Raw genomic sequence first — 23467 nt, 5'->3', positions numbered from 1 at the left:
GTCCCCCATTTGGCAACCTTGACCTGCTGTTTGCAGATGCTTAGCTTTTTAAGTTTCACACAAATGGAGACAGCTCTCTATGCACACTGGTGCACACCGGTAATCTCAGCTCCTGAGACAGATGGATTGAAAGTTCAGGCCCCTCCTGGTCTTCTTGAGGTCCTGTCTGACAATAGCGAGGGGCTGGAGTTGAAGCTCCGTGAGGTGCCCTGTGTTCAGCCCCAGCATCACAGAAAAATCAGAACTGCTGGGCGCGCTTTCTTGGCTAGAGTTTTACTCAGCACCTTCGGACAAAGCTTGTTGTCCTTCCTTCCTATGGCTCAGTCCCTACATGCTCTGTGGGTCTCTCAGCTTTGTGATGGCTCTGCTCTTAGCAGGTGTTTAGAGGAACCCCCGCTCTTCCAGTCTTTCAGCCTCCAGCACCTTCCTGGGCTTCCTGTCCCTCCTCTCTGGTGCACCTTGAGCTTGACCTTTGAGTAGCAGGAGCCTGGGGCCGGTGCATTGAGCTGTTGGCCTTGTCACCATCAGCCATCTCCAAAGACAGGGAGGTTGGCCAGTTGCATATAGTGACGCGTAATAGTATTTTTCACCAAATAAAATTCCTAGTCAAACATCTCTGCCTGATACAGAGTTGTTTATTTGAAATCAGCGGTGTAAGAAATTCCACATAAAGGCTCGGGGATTTAGCTCAGCAGTGGAAGTATCTGCCCAGCAAGTGCAAGGCTGAGTTCAATCCCTGGTACCAAAAAACCAAAAAGTAGAAATTCCACATAAGAAACGACTGTTACCAGTTACTGTGTGGTTAATAAAAATATGTGTTTTTTCCAGTCTCCTTTTTTGTATTTTCTATATCTTTTTACAACAGAAAAATAAAACTTATTTCCTTCCTTCCATCCATCCTTCCTTCCTTCTTTCTTTCCTTTCTTTCTGCACTTGGAATTTAACCCAACACCTTTGCATTGAGCTGTATTCACAGCTCTTTTTTCTGAGTTGTTTTTGCTTTGGGACAGGATCTTAGTAAATTGCACAGGCTGGTTTAACTTGTGATCCTCCTGCCTCAGCCTCCCACAGTGCTGGGATTGCAGGTGTGCACCACCATGCCTGACTAAAATTTTTTTTAAAAAAAGAAAAAGCCTGAGCTGGGAGAATAGCTCAGTAGTGGACTGCTTCCATGGTTTTGATTCTTAGGACTGAAAGAAAAAGAAGTCTGTCCTAATAGTTTCCTAGTTTTTATAATTTATTTAAAGTTCTTAGTTTTTTTTTTTTTTCTGTAAAAGAAAGAATTGTAGTATTCTATTGTAAAGTCGTAAGGTACAGAAGCAAAGTTTCTCCTGGGGGTGTGATTTGGGGTAGGTTTTGTTTTCTTTCTTTCTTTCTTTCTTTTTTTTTTTTTTTTTTTTTTTTTGTCTTTTTCCTTTTTATCGGTACCAGGGATCGAACTCACGACTGCCTGCTTGCAAGGCAGGCGTTTATGCTGCTGAGCTAAATCCCCAGCCCCTTCATTTTTGTTTTTGAGATAGGGTCTCACTGTGAAAGCCAGGCTGGCCTCAAGCTCATGGCAACACTCCTGCCTCAGCCTTCTCAGTGTTGCACATGGCTGAGTGGGGAGTTAGTCTTGCTGGAGCCCACTGTCTTCCTTGGTTACTGAACTCTTATCATCCCTGTTATGTCACTGTCCTCCCTCAGTGTTACCATGATAACGTAACTATCACTTACGTGGGTCTCTACCCACCGTTTTAAGCAAGAGTGAGGTGTCTAATATGTTAGATAACAGGCTCTGAACTATATGGAATTAGATTTTCTCATAGTGAGGAGAATGACCTTTGCCTTTCTTTTCTTGTTCCAAGAATATCAAAAAATATTCCAACAACCAAAGATGTGGAGCCCCTGCTTGAGATTGATGGAGACATAAGAAACTTTGAAGTGTTTCTGTCTTCGAGGACCCCAGTTCTTGTGGCCCGGGATGTGAAAACCTTTCTGCCATGCACAGTAAACCTGGACCCCAAGCTCCGGGAGATTATTGCAGGTGGGTGTCCATGAAAAGTCACGATATGTGAACTAAGCACTACACAAGAAAACGAATAGAATATAGGAGTTTAGGGATGTTAAAGAGATGTTAGCCAACATGGTGGTACACTCCTGTCATCCCAGCACTCAGGGAGGCTGAGGCAGGAGGATCCAAAATTTATGTGGACAGATTAGTGACTTATGGTTTCAGCCTGGTGTGGAGGTGGCACTGAGCCAAGGCGTTAAAGTTTAGTGCAGGGAGTTCCTGTGCTGCCCTGTGTGCACTGCCCACCACTGCTGAGACAAAACACCGAGTGCCTGCAGCAGGAGGAGGGGAGGGTCCTCTCAGTCTGTAGGAGGCTCAGCCCAGAGTGGGCTCTGGGGTGGGGAGAGGGGCAGAGGACATCACAGGGCAGAAACAGCTCCTGGCAGGCAGGTGGGGCAAGCGGAATGGAGCCAGCAGTGGAGGAGCCAGTGGTGGCAGTGGCCCCTTTTCTGGCATCTCCTCTCCCTGGCCCTGCCCCCTCCTCTGCTCTCCTGTTCTTTCCAGGCTGTGTCCCCTTAGGACAGGCAGCACCCGCCCCAAGGGCAGGCTTCTCACTGTCTGCACCCAGGACTACACCAGTCAGTCAGTGCAGTAATTCAGTGATCACACGCCTTAATAACCAGCACATGTGCCCAGAGCCAGCCACCTCTGAAAAGCCCCACCTGTGACTGCTTGAGGCTTTGGGGGGCATTTAGACATGAACCCTAACACCAGCCTTCATCGAAATGGGATGCTTTTCACCACTCATCTCTGTTGGCAGCCCTTGAGTTTTCTAGGAACTGGGCAAAGTCACCTCACAGCAGTGCTGCAGGACGCTGGCCAGGCCCTTCCTGCAGTGCGAGATAGAGTGCGGCTTGGCTGGGCAGGGTTAGACAGGGAGCTGCGGTAGTCACCAGTGAAGAAATGCACATCTTAGCGTCCCCAGCTGGGGCTTGCCGGTCCCTGAGTCTGTCTGGTGGCAGCATGGGGCATGGGCACTCACCCACTGTGTACAGCACCCTGGGCTGCAGCCCCAGCACCAAAAGGGTTAAATGAAGGAGCAACCCAACCCGTGCTTGTCTCTTGTCTGGTGTGGTGGCCGAGCCTTCTGCTACGAGCCCCTGCAGCTGAGAGTAGATTGGGCCGACACCTAGCAGTGTGGAGGTCCTAGGGCAGGGAGGTGGGGGGAGCAGCACAGATGAGGCATGAGTATTGTGAGCAGGTCATAGATCCTTTAGAAAGTAGAAGACTTAACAGCACGGGTAGCTGAGAAGGGTCCAGGTGTCGAGGCTTCTCAGATGGTGACGCAAGCTTTTGTGTGCTCCTTTGGGTGCCTGGCAGAGTTGGGGAGGAGCAGTTGGGACTTCCTATCCCCGAGCGCTGGCTGCTCCCTACAGAGAGGACGCCATCTGGCAGGCAGTGGGTGGGACTGACACATGTGTCTTATCTTCTTACTGCTGGGATCTTGCAGACGTGCGTGCCGCCAGGGAGCAGATCAACATAGGAGCCCTCGCCTACCCACAGCTGCCCCTGCACGAAGCCACACCTCGGGGGCCATCGGGCTACAGCCAGCCCCCCTCCGTCTGCTCATCTTCCACATCTTTCAACGGGCCCTTCGCCGGCGGGGTGGTGTCCCCTCAGCCCCACAGCAGCTACTACAGTGGCATGACGGGTCCCCAGCACCCCTTCTACAACAGGGTAAGCGGCTGGCCCTGCTGCATGGCTCACGATTTCTCCCAGGAAGGGTGCATATGGCTTCTGCTGCAGATTGTGTACTTGGCCTTAAAATAGATAAAGGGTAAAGATTTATAAAATGTGATTTTTCAAAGATCAGCAGAATTTTGACTTTTTGTATGCTCTTGATCTTAAAAGAATCTAAAGGCTGGGCCTTGTGGCACACACCTGTAATGCCAGCACTTGGGAGGCTGAGGCAGGAGGATCACTGTGAGTTCAAGGCCAGCCTGAACTACATAGTGAAACCATGTCTCAAAAAAAAAAGTTTGAATGTCAGTGATGCTTTTAGTTTTTATTTTCTTGATAAGGAAGTAAACACCAGGTCAGCCATAACTATCCATTGCTATAAGAGTCTGATTTTCTTTTTGGTATACTTTGTAAAGTAATTTATACTGACATTTACAACATCGATCAACTGAAATTCCTATAGTTGTTCTTTATTCCTGTACATAATATAATTTATATCTTTTAAATGTGAGAGAGTAATGGAAAAACACTGATTGTGAGGCTCAGGTGCTATTGTCAGTTAAATCCACCGTAATCCACCTTTGGTATTTCACATTGTTCTCAGTTCATAACTGCTTACTTTATACAAATGCACAGTTGTCTAGATGTAAGTGCAGAGATCAGAAGCAGCAGACCTTACTGGGTTTAGGTGACCCGAGCTGTCTGTTCTCGCTTTCATGACCTTGTTCATTCTCCTGTGAGCAAGGAGGCTGTGAGCCATGCCTGCTGCTTCCTGGACCTGTGCTGTAGGGTCAGTTGCAATTCCTAGGTTTTGTTGTCTCCCTCTGTAGTTTAATACAAGATTGCATCATATTAATTAATATTCATGGAAGCCAGTTGTATAGTTAAATAAATTTCCTAGAGCTGGGAGGAAAGAGAAGTTTACAATCACTGTGGCCAAAAAGGAACTCCAGAATTTAAATGTTCAGTTTTGGAAAAATATTGGCTATGTTAGTAGTTAGGAATGCAGTTCATATAGGCCCTGGGGGGCTAGGCATCTAGCTCAGTGGCACAGCATCTGCCTGGTAAATGCAATGTCCTGAGTTCAATTCCAGGTCCCCCCCGAAAAGAAAAATAGAGGCCCTGGTGATGTTATTGCTTGTCTCTATTCAGACAAAAAGCAAACAGGTGGAGCAGTGGTGTTTCGTAATGCATTTCTAGCTTTATGAAATTGAACTATGGGATAGACAATGTGAAACACAGATTTTTATCTGCCAGTCTTAAAATCTGCAATGGTTTTGCATAAAATAGCTTGGTTGCTGCCAGTTGAAGTTTTGAGACTGAGTTTATTTTGTAAAGAAAAATTACCAGACCCTCTTGGCTGATGGAGATCTGCTGTTCACCGATTTCAGGACTCATGGTCCTGTGGTCCCAGCCACTGGGAGGCGAGGGAGGAGCCTTACCACATGAGCTCATCCCAGGTGACCTTCTGAGACCCTGTGTCAGAAATAAACGATAAAAAGGGCTACGTGTAGCTTAGTGTGAAAGCTAGGTTTACTGGAATTTTCTGGATTTTAAAACATTTCAGATGTTCTTGTTTTTAAGGTTAGTGATTTTTCTGTTGTTTTTGCTTTGGTTAATTTAGCCTTAAGGAGAGCCTTAAGGCTAGTAGTTTTGAGCCTTAAGGAGAGTAGTTCTCTTAACAGTCAGGGTAGAGACTATGAGGGGAAGATGTCCCTTGGTGCAGTGGAACCCAGTGACCCTCGTCTCTGTATCTGACTCAGATCCCCTGATACTGTTGTTCAAGTCCCTCTGTATTATTTAAAATGAGATTTCTGCTTTGGGGCACAGAGCATGCTGGGTGTCAGGGTCTGGATCACCCTGGGGATGGGAAGGGGCCCTGTTCCTGAATCTATGCTGGGGTTCTTACATGGCCCTGGCCTTTCAAAATGGTTTATGTTAATTTTTTTTAAAAAAATGTGAAAAGTATTCTAATAAGCATTGTACTTCAATAAGATTCCAATTTTTTTTAAAGCTATTGTGAGACATATATAGGTTACCTAGAACCTGACACAGGAAAACCACTGTAAACCACTTGAAAGTGTAAAGATACATTTTGTCAAACTGTAAGGTGTAAAATTTTACTTGTTATTTTGAAAGCTTGTATTAAATGAGGAGTATAAAAATGTACATAATAAGTTAAATTTGAGTTGACAGCTCATAAGTACGAAGGAGACGTGTTAGCCTTTTGTTTTGTCATTTGCATTAATTGGAGTTGTGTTTGGTTAGTTTCATTTGCTGAATCTCATGACACTTTGATTTCTGTGATTGTTCATTTTCTGTTACATGTTTCTCCATAGCCATTCTTTGCCCCCTACCTTTACACGCCAAGGTATTACCCTGGCGGCTCCCAACATCTCATCTCACGTCCATCTGTAAAAACAAGCTTGCCTCTCAGAGAGCAGAGCAGTGGCCTAGTAAGTATCTCACGGGGACGGAGCGTGGGCTCGTGGATGCAGGCAGCGCCATCCGGGCGACTGCCTTTCCAGAGCAGGGAAGTGCAACCGGTGTTATAAACAGCGTGAAGAAACTTTGAGCTGTTACTGACAGAAAATGTGTTTCATCCTGTTTGTTGGTAAATATCTGGGGAGGGAAAAGGATCAACAGTCCCAGGACTAAATGTGGACTTTTTTTTGATGAGAGATTTCTGCTTTGGAATGCAGTCCTTGGTTACCAAAACTTTTAAGAACTAATGTTTTACATCTGCTAATTTCTAATATGTTTTAAAGGAAATGCTTACATGGTATGTAAGTGTGTATATATAAATATATACACACTCGTGTATGTAAAATAGAGGATGTAATGGAAAAATTGTTTCTGTCTAATGGCACAAATTAAATAGCTTAAGGGGAAATCATTGAAGTGCACCAAAACTAAAACACACATGTGCCTATATAGGTAGGGGTCCCTGATGACAGACTCGGTTCAGGTGACAGGGAAGAACAGACTCCGTTAGGGTCATTGTAACGCAGCTGTGGAATGTTGCTTGTAAAAGGGGTGCTGCGGGATGATGCGCCCCACTATGCCCTGGCCTTCGTCTTTGTGGTCTGCTCACCCCACCTCTCGCACTCTCCTGTCCCCGCTAGGAGGTTATCCAGGAGGATGCTGCCGAGGGGCCTCCCTCCCCCACGGATGCCTCGAGGGTAACGAGCAGGCTTGCGGTGGGCGCTGGCGCACGTGGCTTCCTCAACTCACTAATGCTGCCTCCCCCGTGGATGTGCTGGCGGCGAGCGTGGCGTAGCCGTTACTAACCATTAGAGCTGGTGCTTGACCTGACACTGTCGTCCTCCTGCATTTCCCCTTCTTCAGTGACATGGGTGGGGCTCTGCTTTCCAGTGGGAAAGGGTTTTCGGCACCACCTGGGGCGACTGCCTTTACTTGTCTCTTAGGGCCCAGCTTTCTGTCCCCCTTGACAGAGTTAAGGCTGTACTCGCCATTGCACACGGGGCTGTCATCTGTGAGACTGCAAGACATGGGTTAGATGTTGTGTGCTTTTGTCTGTTTACTGAAATAAAATTTCCAGACAGAACAGGGTTAGCATGGAGAGGAAGTCACATCTATCTGTATAGCAGTACTGTGATTCACTAATTCTTTTTTATGTATTTATTTATTGGACAGTGTCTCACTATGTAGTGCAGGTTGGCCTTGTGGTCAGCTCTGTATGCCAGGCTGGCCTCTGACTCATACCTGTCCTCCTGCCTCAGTCTCCCAATTGCTGGGACTACACCTGGCTTCACTGATACTTTTGTTGTAGCAGTTCTGTTCACAAACAGAAGTGCTTGGCCAGATTTTGTTTTTGTTCGCAAACTCTGCATCAGGTGACAAACAGGACTGTGGCCATCTTTCCCACACAAACACAAAGCTGGCTATCTTTTCCAAACTCACAGAACAACTGAGTTCATGAGCTGAGGTACATTGTATTTCCTTAAAGCCTTCAGTGAGGTTTAAAAAAAAAAACAAAAAACTCAGAGGAGGAGGAAGTCACTTGGTAATGATTATCCCAGACCGTGTACTTAGTAAGGAACATTTGTGCTGAGCCTTAAAAGCTTGTCAGGGCCAGGGTCCTGGCTGAGTGTTCCCACACTGTCTGGCATGTGCGAGTTCTGTGTCCATCCCCAGCCCTGCACTGATGGACAGAACCACACTCTGCGCAGGAGCAACTTCTAGAGTCCAAATTCCCATGTGTACTGCTGTGCTGAAGCTGCTCTGTCTCAGATCCAGTGCAGGATGGGTAGTTTTTGTGACACTGACCTGCTGCAGTGGAGGCTGTTCCTGTGTTCTACAGTGTGCAGATACTTGGAAAAAGGTGGTTTTCTTCCAAAGCCCATTGGGAAAGGCCAATCTTGCAGTGGGTTTTTGGGGAAAGGGAAATAGCATGGTTCCTGAGGGGTTTAGGAACCCCGTAACAAAGCTTACAGGTTCTCTGCCTGCTTTAGTGCCTTTGTTTAGTAGAATAACCATGTTGCTGCTGTTAGAACATTAATAGACAGTTGTATAACTCCCATAGTGCATAGTAAATGCTCACCAAGTGTCCTTCGCTTCTGAGAGCTCACCAGTGGCATAGTGTGTGAGATGTGCTTGGCAGAATGGTGGTCCAGGTAGACACTGGGTCCCTTGTCGAGTCAAAAGCAGTGGTGGAAATGTCAAGGACTCCTAGTGCGGCCGTCCTTGGCCTTCTAGCAGGACTAGCAGTGGACGGCATGTCTCTCAGTCTCCTATGCCCTGTATGAGAAAGGCTGCTATAGATAGGTCAGGAGCTGAACGAGCACTTTGGAACTAACTATCGTTATAGATACAGAATAATGTGGGGGAAAGCCAGATCGAAGAGGGTTAACTAGCTACACAGTTGGGGCTTTTTTGGGGGGCGTGGGTAAATAATAGATGGGCTCTTTTTTTTTTTTTAACCACAGAAGTTTCTGGTGAATCTTTATTTATTTATTTATTTTTTGTCTTTTTGCTTTTTATCGGTACTGGGAATCGAACTCACGACTGCCTGCTTGCAAGGCAGGTGCTTATGCCACTGAGCTAAATCCCCAGCCCATCTGGTGAATCTTTAAAAGACAGATCTTAGAAAAATAGTTGGGTTTTCTTTCATTTAACCTTGTAAGAATTATAGCTTGTGATGGCCAGCCAAGGATTTATCAAGTAGATTATAAATGTATCCTAGTATTTCACATAAAGGCCAGGATTTATAAAATACAAGTGTTCACACTAGAGTTTTCTCTAAAATTTTATCTCTGAGGGAGAGTAATACCAATTCTTACAAAAAAAAGAAAAAAAAAAAAAGGAAAAATGACTTAGATGCATAGTATGCCCAGCTAGTGTTTCCCATTTCTATGCAGAGGCTGCTTCTTGCGGAGTGAGATCTAAATCGAAGCTCTGTTCACAAACTGTGAGTGCAGGCCTGAGCCCCCCTTGCTCTCTATCCTTCCTCAGGTTTCCAGAAACAGAGTTAAAATGTACCCGACTTGGGCACACAAAGACTGTGCATGGTGCTGTGGCAGTGCAGGAAATGGAAGCACGCACAGAGATGCAATGTGAAATCCTGACCAAGTGGAGTTAGCTGGAGGAGTGACTGTCCTGCTATGACCTTGGGGCCACTCCTGTAGCCATTGTGGGGAGCTCAGATGTTGCAAGAATGAGCCAGGTGTGGTGGCATATACCTGTAATCTGGAACTCTAGGAGGCTGAGGCAAGAGGGTTACAAGTTGGAGCCTAGTCTGGGTAACTTAGCCACTTAGCAAATAAACAAGTAAAATACTGTACTACACTGTACCATACTACAGAAAAGCCCTCCCTAGGCACAACCCCTCTTGTCACAGAAACCAACAGCAGAGCTGCTATGCCTGCTGTCAAGCTTGGCGTGAGAAGTCCACCCCCGCAGCAATCCAGGTTTGGCTGTCCCCTGCTGATTCAGCACAGGACACAGTCGACCCCTGTGTGCCTGTGGCTGACTCCGAGCTCCAGGGCTCACATCTCCTCAGCCCTCTCAGGGGCTTGAGGCAGCCGAGGGGTGCATTTTACCTTGGAAACGGCACAGCAGTCATGATTGCGGAGTTTCATAATCAGCAAGGCGGCGCTGACCAGTCCTGTGACTTCCAGGCTGCCCTGGCCTTTACTGGGAGAGACTGATGCAAACCATTGGCTTAGTCAGAGTTTGCAGAAATACAGATCTTGCTTTCCATGAAGTAAGGTCCAGTTCATGGAGTGACTGAGCTCAGAGTGAAGAAGAGCCCACCTGTAGGAAGTCCGATTTCCACCACTGGTTTAAAACCTGTAAGCCGGGGCCGAGAATAGAGCTCAGTTGGCATCAGCACCTGCCTGGCAGGTACAAGGTCCTGAGTTCTGTTTCTGGTAACAAAAAACAAACAAAAAAAAACACTTGTAAGCTGTGTTCAAATAAGCATTCGCCCAGCCAGGGCGAATGATGATCTAAATTTACTTTGATACAGTGCCTCTGTCTGTTCAGATGAAGTTCCAGACGCCTTAGGTGAAGAGCCAGGAACTTAGACCTGAGGCTCACCATGAGGATCTCGCAGTAGCTCAGCGCGCTGGAAGCCACGTGCTTTGAACAGGGTTTCAGTCTTGTCTTGGGTGCTGTGTTTGAGTGTGGAAAAGTACTCGCTTTTCCCTTTCGTGAGAGTGTAGTGAAAGATTGTATTTACTTCCTGCTTGTAAGTCTTCATACCAGACTTCAACACAGAATCCTTTTCCCCAAGCAGTTACTAAATTTCAGTCAGAGTGACTGGGATGTGTTCATAGAAACGGAATGACAGGAATCTTAACAGTGAGAGAACCGTTAAGGTTAAAAGAAGGAATCACATTCATTACAGTTGTTTAGTACTTGTGTGTGTGTGTTTTTAAGATTGCCCTTAAAAATAATAACTTTAAGCCTTATCCATCAACTTTGACAGAATTGTCATTTCTCAAGTAGTTTGAAGAGTCAGTTATATTGTCCAGCTAGTTTAACAATAGCTTTCTCTTATGTTTTAGGGAGCCCTAAAATAAACTGTAATTTCATTAGCACTTTTTAAAAATATTTTTTCATATCTTCACAGATACAAATATAGTTACTTTTTAAATTTTATTTACGATAAGCTTAATAATCTAGGAAATGAGGGTCCCACCATACCGTTCTGTTAGAAGACATCTGGCATTAGGCTAGCCACCCCCTGCTTTTTGTTTGCTAAAATGATGATCTAAATTTACTTTGATACAGTGTTGTCAGTCATCTCTATATTACTTTAAGCATTTAAAGAATATTTGCCAGGCATGGTGGGAAATACTTGTAATCCCACCACTTGGGAGGCTGAGGCAGGAGGATTACCACAAACTCAAGGCCAATTTAAGCTATATAGTATGAGTTCAAGGCAAGGCTGAACTGCATAGTGAGATCTTGTCTGAAAAAGGAAGGAAGAAGAGGAAGAGGAAGGAAAAGAAAAAAGAAAATTTGCCACCAGTTTAACAATAGTTAACAGCAGCAGTTGTTTAAATTAGAGCTTTGAAAAATCTGTGTCACTAAAATAGTTATGTTAATTGTAGGCTGCAGCCTTTTTTTTCTATTATGATTTCTTGGCTCGAGAGGCCTGCTTTTGTACTGCATTGTAGTGCGTACATTACAGTCTACATGTGCCGTAATACAAACCCCCAAACTGAAAGCATATTTATTTGTGAATATCAACTCCATGTGGCTAGGTATTTCATTTTATGATCAGTAAGCCTTATTACTAACTGGCTTAAAATTTAAGCTTGCAAGTTAGAGGGGCATTGAGTCTATGATGCACAGTTTATACCTTTAATAGAGAAAATAAGAATTTTGAGAGCAAAGTTTACAAATTACTGAACACGTTCGTGAAATAGTGTGTGTTTGTGTGCATGCATGCATATGCATGGATGCATGTGTGTGTGTGCAGGGAGGGGATTGTTCAGAGTGAAGGGAAATGACGGGCCTGACGGGGGAACGCAGTCTTTGCCTTTCTGATGTTTTCCTTACTGTGTTCTGTTCCTTCCTCGAAGCTGTGTGAGCCTGGGTCTAACAGACAGAGACAGGTACAGACACTCCGCAAGTCGCCTCGCCTACTTAGATGAGATCGCTGGCTGCCATGTGCTGGGCTGTGTCTAGATCTCTGCTTCTCTGGGGGCCTTGCGTTTCTTCTGTAGTTGCTTCCAGCCTTTCCATGGTGCTCACCTTTGGCTAATCAACTTCAAGCTTGCTTAATAAATTTACCAGATAATGTTTCAAAGTGTAGTTTTAATCTACTTATACTGTAAAATGAAACACTTCCCTCATGGTAATTTTAGTGTTTTGATAACTTTACTTTTACCTGGAGAAATTTTGATTTGTATGAATGTTGGAAGTTTATATTTTAACAGTTTAAACAAACTAACACTTGCTGCATTCAGTTTTCTGTATTAGAAAATGTTCTTAGAAGATAAATTCTGATTTGTAAAATCAATATGTCGAAATCATCTGTTCTTAAAACAGATAAATTTCAAGTAAGAATGCATTTCAAGTTATAATTTGAACAATTCTGTATGTTCTCCAAGTAATACATTGTTTCTTTCTTTTTTTTTTTTTTTTTTTTTTGTCTTTTTCGTTTTTATCGGTACCAGGGATCGAACTCACGACTGCCTGCTTGCAAGGCAGGCGCTTATGCCACTGAGCTAAATCCCCAGCCCTGAAAATGTTATTATTTAAGAGTAGTTTCTTTTGGTGGAGACAGGGAGTCAAACTCATGACCTCGAGCTTGCCAGGCAGACACTTATGCTGCTGAGCTAACTCTCTGGCCCTAAGTTTCTATTAAGAATTTATCTGCTGAGTCCAGATATGGTGGCCCATGCCTGTAATCCCAGTACCTGGAAGTCAGAAGTGAAGGCTCACTGTGAGTTCGAGGCCAGTCTGGGCTACATATTGAGTTCAAGGGCCCCTGAACTACACACTGAGACCCTGTCTTGGAAAAAAAAAAATCTGCTGAATTGTTGAAAATGCTTTTAATTTCCTTAAAATTTTCTTCTTCCTTTCCTTAATGATTTCTATCTAAAAATCATTATTTGGGTTACAAAATTTGTTTGGCTTCAAAATAATTTTACTATATATGTGATTATTGCGGCCAAGATCTGGCAGGTTATTATTATTTCCCCTTTGTTCAAAGAATCATTTAATGGTTTTTTCATTAACTGAGAATTTATCCCCTGATAAAGCCCAATTTACAGTCAAGCATAAGATTGTAATTTCCTTAGAATCTGATGTCTGTGCATCTGTACAGAGTCATTCAGAAATAATAACTATATATGCTATATAGTCTACAATGTGGAAAGATCTGTTAGTTAGTCTTTAGTGATATTTGAGTCACAGCCAGTATGTAAGGCGGGTATGTCCAGGGTGAGGAGAGATCATTTGAAAGATCAATTGTTCAGCACTCAGGAAGTGAGGTGCCAGGTGGGTGACCCTGGGTACATCGCCTGCAAAGGAAAGCAGATGAGGAAGCTCCTTACTATGTGACCTTGAGTGTGACATGCTTAGAATAGCTTCCTGGTCCAGAGGGATGGGCTTGGTTGCAGGGCTGGAGAAGAGGAGGAGAGAAGTGTCCCAGAGGTGAAGAAGATATTCTGAAACTGATAGTTCTTACTGTATGAGTGAGCGGCAGGAATTGCTGAGTTGCATGCTTTAATGAGAGAATTACACAGCCTATGAATCATACCTCAGCAAAGCTGTTTTAAAAGAGAAATGAAGATAGTGTAAGTGTAGTGTTAAACATCCATAGAAAGCATCTGCAAAGGTGAGAGGATAATGAATGCTTTGAGCATGGGCTGTGTTCATACAAGCAGGAAACAGAACAGTCCAGTGACATGAGGGCTAACTCCCAGAAGGGTGAGTGTTACTTCTCACACTCTAATGGCAGTTCAACCCGGACCATAGATGCCATGTATTAAATTTATAGTTAATTAGGGACAAGCTAGAGTGCTCGCTTCAGCAGCACATATACCTTTAAAAAAAACCTATAAATACATATGCTTTGTGCAATACATTCCAGGTCATTAATCCCAAACTTCCATGGACCTGTGTCGTGCTTGCTAATGCTCCCTCTTGCAGTAATTTTACTCTTGTCTGCTCAGTATGGTCTCGTTCCTTTAGCTATATTTATACTTATGCATAATATCTGTATATTATATATACACACTCACTATATGTGTATACAGTTACCAGTACAAATAGTATTACATTACACTTTCACATCACAGAGAATGTTTTAATAGTGGCTAATACATTTTTGACTATTCAGTAGTCTACTTTTGTCCCAGAAGTGATGAGAAAGTAGAAAATGCGTTATTAATTCACATACCCTTGAAGATGTATGTTACATACATCTGAAAGTTAGACTGAGACATTATCATTTTAATCCTCTTTATTCGTTGCTTTGTCCTCTCTTTTGTGGTTTTAGTGTCTACAACCTCATCAGAAGTAATTGGAGCAAAATAAATAGGAAATTAAAATAGCTGATAACTCGGGTTCTGGTCCCAATGAACTGTGAATCAGAGGCCTGCTAAAGCCTCTGTGGGCATTTGGAGAGTGAACAGGGACCACAGGCAGGTCAGAGAGGAGCACTGGGCTTAGTTGTCCTGGTGTTGAGGCTGCCCTGCGCCCTCATTAGGGAGGGAACCGGGACGTGTCGGGGCAGTGTCTCTCTGGGGAGCTGTGATCAGGCTCTGTCTGCTGCTCCTTAGGTAGCTGAGTGTGTCCCGTATGGCAGGCCCTGTGTGTACTGATTCGTAGTATCACCTTGAGGATCTATACTAAATGCTGTCACGCTTGTGTTTCCCCTCAACTTAGCAGGGCTCAGGCCCGGCCACCGGACCAGTGCTGTCCCTGAGCGCCATGAACGTGGACGCTGTGTGTGAGAAGCTGAAGCAGGTTGAGGGGCTGGACCAGAGCCTGCTGCCGCAGTACTGTGCCACCATCAGAAAGGTGATGCGTGCCTCGCCTAGGGCGTAGAGCCGCTCTGCTTGAGTTCCCGGACCAGGGCTCTGCTGGAACCTGGCTCTGGGAAGAATGGGGCCTCGCCCCAGCCTTGCTTTTTATTCCCAAGGGGCAAATGGGTCACAGAAAGTAAAGAGGCTGGACTGCATTCAGTACGTTGGTGGGCTGCCCTTCTCCTAGTGCGGCCAAGCAACCCTGAGGGCTCCTCCCCCTGGGCCTGTGTATTTAACGATAGGGGCTGAGCACCCCAGTTTGACAGTGTGAAATCCACAGTGCTCCAAAATCTGAAATTTTCAACCATGTGAATCAATGTGAGTTTCAGACTGCAGATTTTCAGTGCAGTCTGGGCCCAGGAGACCCTCAGCCTGTAGTGTGCTTCCAGGACTCCGTCCCCTTGAGCACGCTCACCTCATTTCCCACAGATGGAACTGATAACCTGTTTCACCTGGCAAAATCACATGACCATGGCTCTGCACAGCTGTGGGAGGCTGCTCCAGGGCTTGGTCGTTAACCCTGTGTCCTGGCAGAGCTAATCAGGTCCTTGTAGGAGGTCCCCCGCCAGTGGCACTTTCAGATGGGCATAGTGGAGAGGAGTGTTGGCTGGAAGCCTCTGCTGCCCATGATGCTCAGGGTGCTTGGGGGACACTGTGAAGCGGGCCCGGGGAGCAGAGGATGGCTCTACTGGTCTCTACCACATCAGCCGAGAGGCTCTGGGGCCTTTGCCATGTCTCCGAGTGCTTTGTGTTGCCTGCTCTAGGAACCCGGTGTCTGGATCTCAGAGAAGACAGGGAAGTGCAGCCCGGCCTGTGACCTTGCAGCACTTCAATTCCCGTGTGACCAGGCTTCTGCCCACTCTTCCTTACTCTGACCCTGGCTTCTGAGGACCTCTTACCCATGTGGTTCCCAGGCTGCTGTAGGCTGGCATGGTCAGAGCAGGGCTCCAATGCCACTGGGCCGTATGGTCCTCACTTCGAGATCCACATGGACCCAAGTGCCCCACTGATGCCAAGCAGGAGGGGGGTCCCCAAATTTCACCCTCTAATGGACCTGGGTTTCATAGTGCATCAAATCAGCAGGCAGGCTGCCTATCACCAGGAAAGAGAACATTCTTGATTCCTCTGAGGGAAGTTAGCGTTAAACTGAAAGAGCTGAGACCATTGTGAGCCTGTGTGTGTGTGTGTGTGTGTGTGTGTGTGTGTGAGACTGAGTGTGGTGTAAGGTGTGTGTGTGTGTGTGTGTGAGACTGAGTGTGGTGTAAGGTGTGTGTGTGTGTGTGTGTGTGTGTGTGTGACTGAGTGTGGTGTAAGGTGTGTGTGTGGAGCCAGGAGTTGGCTGTCCTTTCTGTATGTAGGCCCCACTGGTGCAGATGAGCTGGCTTGCTTATCTGGTGGATGGTGGTGTCTGTGTCCTCCCCAGCAGCCCTGCAGCACTCAGCCTGGTCCTTCTGGAATGGGCGGCAGTGCTGCTGGTGCCCCTGTAGCGGGTGGGATTGGGGAGCAGCCGGGCCCTGAGCCTCGATTCTCCCTGGGCTGCGCGAGCTCTGGTCAGACTCTGCTTGTTCCTTACAGTGTCTTGTGACATTTTGGGGAGGATGGCAGCTGTCCTCCTCTTTAATGACTATCTTAACACTAAATATCGATGCACTTTTCAGTCATCAGTGGTTCAGAGAATTTCCTGTTTTGTGGTCTTTTATCATTGCCTTGGTCTTTTTTCCAGGCAAACATAAATGGTCGGGTGCTGGCCCAGTGTAACATTGAGGAGCTGAAGAAGGAGATGAATATGAACTTTGGAGACTGGCACCTATTCAAAAGCATGGTGAGACATTCGTGCTGCATGTTAGTGCAGCTGCAGAGGTCCTGGGACCCAGTGCACAGCCACACCTAGCGGTCCGGTAGAGCCAGGTTTCTGTGCTGGAAGAGCATGGGCTGAAGCCAGGGCTCCCCACCCCTCAGAGCCCCCCACCTGCCTTTGCTGCAGTCAGGCCCAGGTCCCTTACCCAGAATCCCCATAGGACCCTACCCCTTTCCTGGCCCTGGCTCACACTTGTCCCCTTCTTTTCACAGCTGAGTGCTCTGGGCCAGGCTCTCTTCCTTGACTCAAATCTGCTCTTCCTGCCTCTGCTGCACACGATTCTTTTCTTAGGTTGTAACCTGAGGGGAGAAGCCAGAGTGTATCATTTATAGAAAGGGTTATTTCTGTCATTCCTTTATTGACTAAAAATAAGATGTAGTACACATTCATTGGAAATTCCTCTACAGGAAGTACATGCTCCCGTTTGCATCATAACTTTTATTTTCAAAAACTATTTTTCTTTTTAAACTTGTATTCATTCATTCATTCATTTTGGAGACTGAGTCTTGCTCTGTAGTTCAGGCTGGCCCAGAACCTCCTAGTAGCCCAGAGATCCTTCTGCCTCAGCCTTCCATGCGCTGGGGTTCCAGGTGTGCACCACTACACCATACCTCAGAGACTCTACAGTGCTTCTAATGTGTGATTCGTCAGTGTGGGCGTGACATGTTTTCTCCCGTTCAGATACTAGAAATGAGAAATGCAGAGAATCAGGTGGTCCCTGAAGACCCCCGCTTCCTCACCGAGAACGCAAGCTCTGCAGCTGCCCACGGGGAGTCTGCCCGCCGGTCCTCACGTGCAGAGCTGCCACACACTGAGCTCTCTGGCCAAGCACCCTACACGCTCAACTTCAGCTTTGAGGAGCTCAACACGCTGGGCCTGGATGAGGGGGCCCCAAGGCACAGTAACCTGAGCTGGCAGGTGGGTGTGGTGCCAGCAGGGTGCCCTCTCAGGTTAGATGCCACCCCCCAAGTCCGGGGTGCATGGGCTTTGAGGGAGCCCAGGCCAGGGTTGGGCCCGTGGGAAGCCAGGGGAAGGAGCAGCTGGACCCTGGGCCTGGCAGGGGCTGCGAGGGTGAGCCCTGCTGTTCTCCCTTTAAGTGTCCTTAGCCACAGGGAAAGTGGAGGTGTAGTCCATACTCACTGGAGCCACTGCTGGGAGGCCCCCCTCATTCCTGCGACCAGGGCAGTGGCTCCTCTAGGAGCATCACCCTCAGGAAGCCCAAGATTGCCTGGTCTGCTCCTGGGCTTTGGGCGTGTCCATCTCAGTGGCTTCCTGAGTGTCTGGATTTCTCAGCAACCCCCACCTGGTCAGGCACCGCAGGCCCAGCACCCCCAGAACCTCAGCGTTGCGGGGTCCCAGAGAACCTGACACAAATGAAGTGTTTCATGTGGATGATGTATTTGAGATGAAGTCACATCACAGTGTGTTAACATAAATAACATTCCTATGAAAAATGGCATTTTTATATTTTCCAAACCCAAATCTGATGAGGATGGGATTGTTTTGCCATCCATCTGATGCCAGTCTGCACAGAAGATGCCTGGGGACGTGGCCCTCTCCAGCCCCTGCCATTCCTCTATCAGCAGGTCCAGCTGCCTGCCTCCGCCTCTGTCTCCCGATCCCTGCCCCCTCCTCCTCCATCTTTACACCCTCCCCTCCTCCTCCTCCTTTTTTTCTCTCCTCCTTTTTCTTCTGGTAGTTGAGTACATTTTCTTCCTCTAAACTGAGACTTAAGGAGACTTTGCACCATACAAGTTGAGAAAGTCTCTTACTATACCTTGAAGAAGTTTTTTTTGGTACTGGGAATGGAACTCAGGGCCTTGTACCTGCTGGGCAGGCACTGTGCCCCTGAGCTGTGTCTCCAGCCCCTAGAGTGTGTTGTTTTAACTGTTACCCTCTTTGTCACTTCCAAGAGGAATTTATAGAAAAAAGCAACCATGTCTTAAACATCATTAGAAATCTGAAGCTGCAAAAGCAAGTGCTAAGATTGCTTGGCCTGGTCTTTAATTCTGCTGTTAGATGTTAAAGGTAAACTGAGGCTAAGATTTTGTCCAGCCTCCTGATAAGGGTTTAGTACCTCATTGCACTCACGCTGTGTCAGCAGGGTTCAGGCAGACTCCTTCAGAAGAACTGGGCCTTTGGGTGTGGTTTAGAGGCATCTGTCCTCAGCTGGCACTGCTTCCCGAGCCCTTCCTCACCTGCATCTTTCCCCTGTCTCCACAGTCACAGACTCGCCGGACCCCAAGCCTGTCGAGTCTCAACTCCCAGGACTCCAGCATCGAGATCTCCAAACTCACGGACAAGGTGCAGGCCGAGTACCGTGATGCCTATCGGGAGTACATTGCGCAGATGTCGCAGCTAGAAGGGGGTGCAGGGCCCGCTGGGGCCAGTGGCCGCTCCTCCCCGCACAGTGCCTACTACTCGGGGCAGAGCCCGTCAGGGGGCATGGCCCACCCCAACCTGGAGCCGGATCGAGGCAAGGAGAGCGAGCCCAAGCCAGACGAGGCCCGGAAGTCGCTCCTGATGAAGAGGGCGGATGTGCTGGACTACTCGTCATCAGGCGTGTCCACAAGTGATGCATCACCCCTGGACCCCATCACCGAGGAGGACGAGAAGTCTGAGCAGGCAGGCAGCAAGCTGCTGCCGGGCCGGAAGAGCTCTGAGAGGCCCAGCCTCTTCCAGACTGAGCTGAAGCTGAAGGGCGGTGGACTGCGCTATCAGAAGCTGCCCAGTGACGAGGACGAATCGGGGCCTGAGGAGTCAGACCATACGCCACTGCTGCGTGAAGACAAGGACAAGAAGGCTGAGGGCAAGGCCGAGCGGGCAGCCCGATCTCCGGAACACGGCGCTGAGCCCATCCGCACCTTCATCAAGGCCAAGGAATACCTGTCGGATGCACTCCTGGACAAGAAAGACTCGTCGGACTCGGGCGTGCGCTCCAGCGAGAGCTCACCCAATCACTCCCTGCACAGTGAGGCAGTGGACAGTGCACGGCTGGAGCGGGCCAACCTCATCGAGCTGGAGGACGACGGGCGCGGCATGCGGCGTGGGCTGCCCCACAGCCTGAGCAGCCTACAGGAGCCCGTGCTGGCACGCATGTCTATCTGCTCAGAGGACAAAAAGAGCCCCTCTGAGTGCAGCCTCCTGGCCAGCAGCCCCGAGGAGGGCTGGCCCACCTGCCCCAGAGCCTACAACCTCAATCGCACACCCAGCACCGTCACGCTCAACAACAACTCTGCACCCGCCAACAGAGCTGGCCAGGTGTTCGATGACCCGGATGGGATGCGGGAGAGCTCCCAGGGCCTGCTGAGGCCCGGGCCTGGCCCCAACCCTACCACTCCTGCACTGCAGAATGAGAATCTCAAGAGCCTGCCGCACAAGCGCGGCCAGCGCCCCAGCTATGCCCGGCTCCCCCAGGAGCCTGGAGAGCTGCACACAGGGGCTCCGGCCGACAGCACAGGCTTTGGAGAAGAGAGAGAGAGCATCCTGTGAGGCTGCACCAGGCTCCTTCGAGACAGCTCTGCAGGGAAAGTCGGCTCAAAAGTGCTGAAACGGCCTCGTCTGCAAAGTGCCAGGGTCCCTTTTGCAGCGCATGTGCTCGTCAGATGTTGAGTCCTGGCATCATGAAGCGGCAGCCGGCTTTCCCCCTGGGGCTGTCGTGAGAGGAACGTGCAGGGTCCAGAGTTGTGCTTAGTAGGTTAGGAACCTGAGTTCATTCTCGTAGTAGCAGTGCTCGTCAGAGAGGTGTTAAATTTGAAGTAGAAAATATGTAATGACCAAGGCTTTAGAAATTGGTAAGAAAATTCTGGCATGGTAGCACACACCGGTAGTCCCAGCACTTTGGGAGGCGAAGCAGGAGGACAGAGTTCAAGCCCAGCCTTGGCTACTCAGCAACTCAGCCAGATTCTGTCTCACAAAGGGCTCCATGTGGAGGCCCTGGGGTTCAGTCCTGGTATCCCCAAGTCCCTGGGCTGTCATGCTGTCAGGAGTGCAGAGGAGAGGGTGCGATCGGTCCAAGTATTCCTCCACTGCAGCACTGCCCTAAGTGCTCACGGCTCACGTCCATTGCGTGCCAACCCTCTGAGAGCTGAGTGGTGAAGGTTCCTGGAGCTGGCCAGGGAGTCGAAGGGCAAGCGCCGATGCCAGTGGTGTTCCTGGCACCCAGTGAGTTACATAGACATCATCTACATCAGGAGAGAGCTCGCTTCTTTCATCTGTTCCTAAAGCAGCCCTGAAGCCCTGGAGGAATACTGGGGAAAAGGAAAAGCACTTAAGAATAACATGCAAGCATGAAAACACAGAGGAGAAGGAAGCTCATCCTGAGTGACCGTGAGATTCGATGCTGACATTCCCGCTGAGGCCGGACCCGGGCGGGACCCCCTGGCAACACGGTGACGCTTCTCTCCAAGTGACTTGTGGGGCAAGGTTGACTGGCTGTGCATGCAGGTGTGGGTTGCATAGTAGATGGTGATGTCACACATATGGGGTGACCTAGCTGTAGTATTACTTGTGTGATGTTTGTCTCCTGCTGGGTTCTTAGCAATGCACAGAGGTGCCTCGATTCACAAATGCTTTTGTTTGCAAACAGTTTTTGGTTTGTTTACAAAGAAAAGCATTTGGCAAAATTTGGTTTTTGCTTGCGAAGTGTGCATCAGGTCACAAACATGTGAACTTAGTTGGAATGTGGCCATCATCTCTGAAAATTGTAGAGCAAGTGAAGTTTGCAAACCGAGGCCCCTGTACTGAGGAAGCCACCTGCTGGGCCGGCCACTTGCATGCCGCCACGCGGTGGAGTGCATTGTGGGTGTCCGTGAAGAGTGTCCTGCATGCTCTGTAGCACATACATTAGGCTCCCAGGAGGGCAGGTGCTGCTGCAGGCACAGCCTGGGCAGTTGAGTGTTCTTGTCCATGGTGCTGTCCGGTTGGCGTGATTACCGATGATTCCTCATGCTTTCCCACTGAGGCTCCCCACTGCTGGCAGCTCCACTCTGTGCAGCTGGCAACGTTAGTGCTGGAGGCCAAGCACACACATAGATTCAGAAGACAATAAAAATATGCATGCCATGCAGACCCCTGCGTCTTTATTCACGGCCTTGATGACGACTGTCATGTTTATTAAAAATAAAGTCCTTTGTGTACTCACTTCGACCATGTATGGAGTCCATGACTTTCAGCCAGGAGCAGCAGCCAGGTCTCTGGCAGTGTCGCCCACTGCCTGTCGAGGCCCTTGGAGGGGACCTACACTACCCACCCAGCGCCTGCACTTGGGATGGCCGCAGTGACACAGTGGCTGTCCACGGCTCCACGGCAGGTTTGCCCTTCTGCTCCCACAGGAAGTCAGCGAGCTGGACGGGTCACTGAGGCCCACTCTCTGCCTTTGGATCCGTGTGTGTGTGTGTGTGTGTGTGTGTGTGAGAGAGAGAGAGAGAGAGAGAGAGAGAGAGAGAGAGAGAATACTGCTTAGTGTGCATCACACATGCAGTGGGGCATGACAGGAAATTGGGGCTGTATAGCTGTGTGGCCTCCCTGTGGATCAGGCAGACCATATTCACTGGGCTTGTGAGTGGAACCTCCCGAGCCTGATCCACCTGTGTGGCCCAAGGGGTGGCCACGGAGAGAAGCCATTTCAGTCTGTGTGGCGTCCAGTCAGCTCCCCGGGCCAAAGGCCTGAGAAGCTGCTCACTGTGCTGGGAATGGTTTCTCCAACCACAAAGAAAGATCTGTCTTCAGGTTGCATTTTCCGTACATGAAATTTGTTTACGCAGCAATCAGGGTGATTTTAATTACCCATGCAAGTAATTTCAGAAGTATATTTGCATCTCGATCTCAAGAAGGCCATATACCTTCTCATGTATATCCCAGTGCTGCAATAAAAGATGTGTGATCATTTGCCTTACTAATCACCAGAATGTTTTGAACGGCATGGAACTCTTTCTCTTCCTGTCTAAAGCACTGTACTAACTCTCAAAGTCTTGGAGATGGCAGAATGTCTGGTTACACCAGGAATTCTCAGCCTGTGTAGCAGAATCACAGAGCTTAGGACATCCTGCCTCCTGGCCAACTCCTCCCAGCTCCCGGGGAGAAGGGAAGCGGGCGCGGTTGTCTGCTTTGTTTATCAGCAAGAGATTCCGGGAGAAGCACAGGTGGTAGGGAAGAAGCAGCAACATTTGCTGTTGTGGCCAACGCTTGATGTTGGTCTCATGGGCTCTTCCCTTTTGCCGTCATTCCCTTTTGCCGTCATTCCCTGAGTGAGCTGGAAGGCAGGAAGTGACTGGGTGACTGTAAGTGAGCACTTGATGGCTTTTTAGTGATACATCATTTTTCAGAGGCTGAGAATCCCTGGTTGAGGCCGACTAAATAAGGAGACTTGAAAGCCTTGTATAATTTTGAACTTTTCATGCCTAGGAGGAACATGCCATCCTTGACATAGATAGCTCCTCCGAGGACCCGGATTAAGGTACGTAAGAATTAGCTGACACGATTGGTATGCTCCACCCCTCTGCTAGAGCTTGGTAAGAGGCTTCCTAAACAATAGCAGGAAGTGAACCACTGTCCCTCCCAGTGGAAGGGCTTCAGTGACCCTGAGATGGAGCCACAGGCCTGGCTGTGTCACTGTCACTGGGCGGTGGCGTGGGCAGGTGGCTTCTGGCAACTTCTTGCCACCCAGAGGGCACAACTTGACCCAGGGCCTGGGAAGATCCCGGATGGGTGTTTCTGGTCTGGGACAGTGAGGCATTGGGGGGAGTGGAGAATTTGTAAGAATAGAAGGATGCCTGGGCATGGTGACACACACCTGTAATCCCAGCCCTTGAGAGGCTGAGGCAGGAGTTCAAGGCCAGCCTGAGCTACATAGAGTGTTCAGGACCA

At 48.3% G+C, this 23467-nt stretch overlaps 1 protein-coding gene across 15 annotated transcripts in view; it reads left to right on the top strand.

The window, feature by feature from the left end:
* Nucleotides 1-23467, top strand: part of Kidins220 (kinase D interacting substrate 220) — a 71738-nt gene that overhangs the window by 46976 nt on the left and 1295 nt on the right. For 2 of the 15 annotated variants that reach the window (XM_023562950.2, XM_023562951.2), the window contains exons 23-32: nt 1848-2026; nt 3504-3730; nt 6073-6189; nt 6859-6915; nt 11788-11820; nt 14603-14737; nt 16466-16564; nt 17282-17518; nt 18824-18904; nt 23006-23057. In XM_023562950.2, coding sequence (XP_023418718.1) covers nt 1848-2026; nt 3504-3730; nt 6073-6189; nt 6859-6915; nt 11788-11820; nt 14603-14737; nt 16466-16564; nt 17282-17518; nt 18824-18904; nt 23006-23056 — 1216 coding nt within the window. In that variant the 3' untranslated portion in view covers nt 23057. Of the gene's footprint in view, nt 1-1847; nt 2027-3503; nt 3731-6072; nt 6190-6858; nt 6916-11787; nt 11821-14602; nt 14738-16465; nt 16565-17281; nt 17519-18823; nt 21743-23005; nt 23058-23467 lie in introns of those variants that run through there. The other 13 variants (XM_023562952.2, XM_005001498.4, XM_005001499.4 and 10 more) reach the window with 8 other exon arrangements.

This window comes from Cavia porcellus, unplaced genomic scaffold (assembly GCF_034190915.1).
Source record: "Cavia porcellus strain 051 isolate PalLab524CR breed Dunkin Hartley unplaced genomic scaffold, mCavPor4.1 scaffold_8, whole genome shotgun sequence".
Lineage (NCBI taxonomy): Eukaryota > Metazoa > Chordata > Mammalia > Rodentia > Caviidae > Cavia > Cavia porcellus.
Note: the sequence above shows the minus strand (reverse complement) of the source record. Positions and strands in the feature narration are given on the sequence as shown.